The sequence below is a fragment of the Pseudophryne corroboree genome, chromosome 9 (genome assembly GCF_028390025.1).
Source record: "Pseudophryne corroboree isolate aPseCor3 chromosome 9, aPseCor3.hap2, whole genome shotgun sequence".
Classification (NCBI taxonomy): domain Eukaryota; kingdom Metazoa; phylum Chordata; class Amphibia; order Anura; family Myobatrachidae; genus Pseudophryne; species Pseudophryne corroboree.
The window spans coordinates 352,589,587-352,596,101 of record NC_086452.1 but is presented as its reverse complement, the minus strand read 5'-3'; the positions used below and the strand labels follow the sequence as shown (position 1 = coordinate 352,596,101).

Here is a 6,515-nt window from a genome sequence, read left to right as displayed (position 1 = left end):
CGGTGTTTGTGTCGGCCACTAGGGTCGCTAATCTTACTCACACAGCTACCTCATTGCGCCTCTTTTTTTCTTTGCGTCATGTGCTGTTTGGGGAGGGTTTTTTGGAAGGGACATCCTGCGTGACACTGCAGTGCCACTCCTAGATGGGCCCGGTGTTTGTGTCGGCCACTAGGGTCGCTTATCTTACTCACACAGCGACCTCGGTGCAAATTTTAGGACTAAAAATAATATTGTGAGGTGTGAGGTATTCAGAATAGACTGAAAATGAGTGTAAATTATGGTTTTTGAGGTTAATAATACTTTGGGATCAAAATGACCCCCAAATTCTATGATTTAAGCTGTTTTTTAGTGTTTTTTGAAAAAAACACCCGAATCCAAAACACACCCGAATCCGACAAAAAAAATTCGGTGAGGTTTTGCCAAAACGCGTTCGAACCCAAAACACGGCCGCGGAACCGAACCCAAAACCAAAACACAAAACCCGAAAAATTTCAGGCGCTCATCTCTAAATTATTTGGGGAACGGAAGGGGTGTATATTTGGGTAAAGGAAGTGGTGTATATTTGGGGCAAGGATGGGGTGTATATTTGGGGAAAGGAAGGAGTGTATTTATGGGGTGCATATTTGGGGAAAGGAAGGGGTGTATATTTGGGGAAAGGAAGGGGTGTATATATGGGGAAATGATAGGGTGCATAGCTGGGGAAAGGAATTAGTGTATCTTCGGGGAAAGGAAAGGGGTGTATCTTTGGGGAACGGAAGGGGTGTATATACGGTGAAAGGAAGGAGGTTTTTAGAAGACGTATTAGACAAATATGGTAATTAGACTGTGAATCAATGGGCTCGCAGGGGTTAATACAACGGAGCATTCAGTGACTGCAGAAACAAACACTGTCACTGCCTGAGCCGCAGCTCCTCCCTCTGCACAGTCTGGGCGTGACATTGCAGAGAGACTCCGCCCCCTTACGTGCCGCTCTGACAGAAGCACCGCCCCCGGACACTCTGACCCCTTCCCCACCGCCCGACGCCTTCCTCTGAGACGCAGATATGACACGTTCCCTCTCGGCTACCGTCCTGTGGTTGCCGCGGTGACCAGCTGGGGCTGGCGCCGGGCCCGGTAACGGAGCCATGTCCCCTCTTACCGGGAATAAGAGCCTGACCTCAGGCACCGACCCCACCAGCTCAGGCCCAGGCTGTCGCAATGGGGCCCTTATGGGCAGTTTTGGCATCTTCTTGCAGGGACTGCTGGCGGTGATGGCCTTCAGCATCCTTATGTGTGAGTATACCAGGACCTTCCTTATGGTATAGCCCTTTCTGTGCACTGTATGTGCGGTGTACGGAGACGTACCGTTGGACAGTAATTAGGGATATATGTACGTGAAGCAGGGAGTGTGTATACACATGATCACTGCTCCCCTCTGCTGTGGTGTGTGTATTGTGTAGATGGCTGTGAGTGTGTATACACATGATCACTGCTCCCATCTCCTGTGGTGTGTGTATTGTGTAGATGGCTGTGAGTGTGTATACACATGATCACTGCTCCCATCTCCTGTGGTGTGTGTATTGTGTAGATGGCTGTGAGTGTGTATACACATGATCACTGCTCCCCTCTGCTGTGTATTGTGTAGATGGCTGTGAGTGTGTATACACATGATCACTGCTCCCCTCTGCTGTGTATTGTGTAGATGGCTGTGAGTGTGTATACACATGATCACTGCTCCCCTCTCCTGTGGTGTGTGTATTGTGTAGACGGCTGTGCAGGTCGCTGCCCTCAGGCACTGTTGCAGGCATGGCTTTTCTTACATTTATTAACATTTATATAACGCCGCCATATTCCGTAGCACTCTACAACAGGGAGTGAAATAAGACTTGGTAATAACAAAGGGAAAGGAGGCTCCTGCTAACAGTCTATCGGGCCTATTTATCACCATCCACATCCAGGATGCGGATGACAGGTGATAAAGTCCCCCAAACTCACACTGCGATAATTGATTATCAATTTTCTCTATCGTCCTAAGTGGATGCTGGGGTTCCTGAAAGGACCATGGGGAATAGCGGCTCCGCAGGAGACAGGGCACAAAAGTAAAGCTTTTACAGGTCAGGTGGTGTGTACTGGCTCCTCCCCCTATGACCCTCCTCCAGACTCCAGTTAGATTTTTGTGCCCGGCCGAGAAGGGTGCAATTCTAGGTGGCTCTCATAAAGAGCTGCTTAGAGAGTTTAGCTTAGGTTTTTTATTTTACAGTGATTCCTGCTGGCAACAGGATCACTGCAACGAGGGACAGAGGGGAGAAGAAGTGAACTCACCTGCGTGCAGGATGGATTGGCTTCTTGGCTACTGGACATGAAGCTCCAGAGGGACGATCACAGGTACAGCCTGGATGGTCACCGGAGCCACGCCGCCGGCCCCCTCACAGATGCTGAAGCAAGAAGAGGTCCAGAATCGGCGGCTGAAGACTCCTGCAGTCTTCTTAAGGTAGCGCACAGCACTGCAGCTGTGCGCCATTTTCCTCTCAGCACACTTCACACGCTGTCACTGAGGGTGCAGGGCGCTGGGAGGGGGGCGCCCTGGGAGGCAAATGAAAACCTTTAAAAAGGCTAAAAATACCTCACATATAGCCCCAGAGGCTATATGGAGATATTTACCCCTGCCTAAATGTACTAAATAGCGGAAGACGAGCCCGCCGAAAAAGGGGCGGGGCCTATCTCCTCAGCACACGGCGCCATTTTCTGTCACAGCTCCGCTGGTCAGGAAGGCTCCCAGGTCTCTCCCCTGCACTGCACTACAGAAACAGGGTATAACAGAGAGGGGGGGCAAAATAAATGGCAATATATTAATATAAAAGCAGCTATAAGGGAGCACTTAATCATAAGGCTATCCCTGTCATATATAGCGTTTTTTGGTGTGTGCTGGCAGACTCTCCCTCTGTCTCCCCAAAGGGCTAGTGGGTCCTGTCTTCGTATAGAGCATTCCCTGTGTGTCTGCTGTGTGTCGGTACGTGTGTGTCGACATGTATGAGGACGTTATTGGTGTGGAGGCGGAGCAATTGCCAAATATGAGGATGTCACCTCCTAGGGGGTCGACACCAGAATGGATGCCTTTATTTGTGGAATTACGGGATAGCGTCAACTCGCTTAAGCAGTCGTTTGCCGACATGAGGCGGCCGGACACTCAATTAGTGCCTGTCCAGGCGCCTCAAACACCGTCAGGGGCTGTAAAACGCCCCTTGCCTCAGTCGGTCGACACAGACCCAGACACAGGCACTGATTCCGGTGGTGAAGGTGACGAATCAACCGTATTTTCCAGTAGGACCACACGTTATATGATTTTGGCAATAAAGGAGATGTTACATTTAGCTGATACTACAGGTACCACTAAACAGGGTATTATGTGGGGTGTGAAAAAACTACCAGTAGTTTTTACCGAATCAGAAGAATTAAATGACGTGTGTGATGAAGCGTGGGGTGCCCCGATAAAAAACTACTAATTTCAAAGAAGTTATTGGCTTTATACCCTTTCCCGCCAGAGGTTAGGGAGCGCTGGGAAACACCTCCTAGGGTGGACAAAGCGCTAACACGCTTATCAAAACAAGTGGCGTTACCCTCTCCTGAGACGGCCGCACTTAAAGATCCATCAGATAGGAGGATGGAAAATATCCAAAAAGGTATATACACACATGCAGGTGTTATACTACGACCAGCTATTGCGACTGCCTGGATGTGCAGTGCTGGGGTAGTTTGGTCAGAGTCCCTGATCGAAAATATTGATACCCTGGACAGGGACAATATTTTACTGTCGTTAGAACAAATAAAGGATGCATTTCTTTATATGCGTGATGCACAGAGAGATATCTGCACACTGGCATCACGGGTAAGTGCTATGTCCATTTCGGCCAGAAGAGCTTTATGGACACGACAGTGGACAGGCGATGCGTAGAGGAGTTATTTGGGGTCGGTCTATCGGATTTGGTGGCCACGGCTACGGCCGGGAAATCCACCTTTCTACCTCAAGTCACTCCCCAACAGAAAAAGGCACCGACCTTTCAACCGCAGCCCTTTCGTTCCTTTAAAAATAAGAGAGCAAAGGGCTATTCATATCTGCCACGAGGCAGAGGACGAGGGAAGAGACAGCAACAGGCAGCTCCTTCCCAGGAACAGAAGCCCTCCCCGGCTTCTACAAAAGCCTCAGCATGACGCTGGGGCCTCGCAAGCGGACTCGGGGGCGGTAGGCGGTCGTCTCAAGAATTAACAGCGCGCAGTGGGCTCACTCGCAGGTAAATCCCTGGATCCTGCAGATAATATCTCAGGGGTACAGGTTGAAATTAGAGACAGAGCCACCTCGCCGTTTCCTGAAGTCTGCTTTACCAACGTCCTCCTCAGAAAGGGAGACGGTTTTGGAAGCCATTCACAAGCTGTATTCTCAGCAGGTGATAGTCAAGGTACCTCTTCTACAACAAGGGAAGGGGTATTATTCCACTCTTTTTGTGGTACCGAAGCCGGATGGCTCGGTAAGGCCTATTCTAAATCTGAAGTCCTTGAACCTGTACATAAAGAAGTTCAAGTTCAAGATGGAGTCACTCAGAGCAGTGATAGCGAACCTGGAAGAAGGGGACTTTATGGTATCCTTGGACATCAAGGATGCGTATCTCCACGTTCCAATTACCCCTCACACCAGGGGTACCTCAGGTTCGTTGTACAAAACTGTCACTATCAGTTTCAGACGCTGCCGTTTGGTTTGTCCACGGCACCTCGGGTCTTTACAAAGGTAATGGCCGAGATAATATTTCTTCTTCGAAGAAAAGGCGTATTAATTATCCCATACTTGGACGATCTCCTAATAAGGGCAAGGTCCAGAGAACAGCTAGAGATGGGTTTAGCACTATCTCAAGAGGTGCTAAAGCAGCACGGATGGATTCTGAATATTCCAAAATCCCAATTAATGCCGACAACTCGTCTGCTGTTCCTGGGGATGATTCTGGACACAGTTCAGAAAAAGGTTTTTCTTCCCGAAGAAAAAGCCAAGGAGTTATCTGACCTGGTCAGGAACCTCCTAAAACCAAGAAAGGTGTCTGTACATCAATGCACAAGAGTCCTGGGAAAAAATGGTAGCTTCTTACGAAGCAATCCCTTTCGGCAGATTCCATGCAAAGGGATCTGTTGGACAAATGGTCAGGGTCGCATCTTCAGATGCACCTGCGGATAACCCTGTCGCCGAGGACAAGGGTATCCCTTCTGTGGTGGTTGCAGGAGGCTCATCTATTGGAGGGCCGCAGATTCGGCATGCAGGATTGGATCCTGGTGACCACGGATGCCAGCCTGAGAGGCTGGGGAGCAGTCACACAGGGAAGAAATTTCCAGGGAGTGTGGTCGAGCCTGAAAAAGTCTCTTCACATAAGCATTCTGGAACTAAGAGCAATCTACAATGCTCTAAGCCAGGCGGAACCTCTGCTTCAAGGAAGACCGGTGTTGATCCAGTCGGACAACATCACGGCAGTCGCCCATGTAAACAGACAGGGCGGCACAAGAAGCAGGAGGGCAATGGCAGAAGCTGCCAGGATCCTTCGCTGGGCGGAGAATCACGTGATAGCACTGTCAGCAGTATTCATCCCGGGCGTGGACAACTGGGAAGCAGACTTCCTCAGCAGACACGACCTTCACCCGGGAGAGTGGGGACTTCATCCAGAAGTTTTCCACATGCTATTAAACCGTTGGGTAAAACCAATGGTGGACATGATGGCGTCTCGCCTCAACAAAACACTGGACAGGTATTGCGCCAGGTCAAGAGATCCGCAGGCAATAGCTGTGGACGCGCTGGTAACACCTTGGGTGTACCAGTCGGTATATGTGTTTCCTCCTCTGCCTCTCATACCAAAGGTATTGAGGATTATACGGCAAAGAGGAGTAAGACTAGTGGCTCCGGATTGGCCAAGAAGGACTTGGTACCCGGAACTTCAAGAGATGGTCACGGACGATCCGTGGCCTCTACTTCTGAGAAGGGACCTGCTTCAGCAGGGTCCTTGTCTTTTTCAAGACTTACCGCGGCTGCGTTTGACGGCATGGCGTTTGAATGCCAGATCCTAAAAGGAAAAGGCATTCCAGAAGAAGTCATTCCTACCTTGATAAAGGCAAGGAAGGAAGTCACCGCGAAGCATTATCGCCGGATTTGGCGAAAATATGTTGCGTGGTGCGAGTAGCGGAGTGCTCCGATGGAGGAATTTCAACTGGGTCGTTTTCCTACATTTCCTGCAAGCAGGATTGTCTATGGGTCTCAAATTGGGATCTATTAAGGTTCAAATTTCGGCCCTATCAATATTCTTCCAAAAAGAATTGGCCTCAGTCCCTGAGGTCCAGATTTTTATCAAAGGAGTACTGCATATACAGCCTCCTGTGGTGCCTAAGGTGGCACCGTGGGATCTAAATGTAGTTTTAGATTTCCTCAAATCCAATTGGTTTGAACCACTAAAGAATGTGGATTTGAAATATCTCACATGGAAAGTGACTATGTTACTGGCCCTGGCTTC

The 6,515-nt window shown here is 49.4% G+C and overlaps 1 protein-coding gene across 2 annotated transcripts in view; it reads left to right on the top strand.

Moving 5' to 3' along the window:
* Positions 1-941: 941 nt before the first annotated feature.
* Positions 942-6,515, top strand: part of STIMATE (STIM activating enhancer) — a 115,313-nt gene continuing 109,739 nt past the window's right edge. For both annotated transcript variants that reach the window (XR_010186916.1, XM_063940677.1), the window contains exon 1: positions 942-1,272. Coding sequence is in view for 1 of the 2 variants with exons in the window: in XM_063940677.1 (XP_063796747.1) it covers positions 1,125-1,272 (148 nt within the window). In the remaining variant the exon portion in view is untranslated. The remainder of the gene's footprint in view (positions 1,273-6,515) is intronic.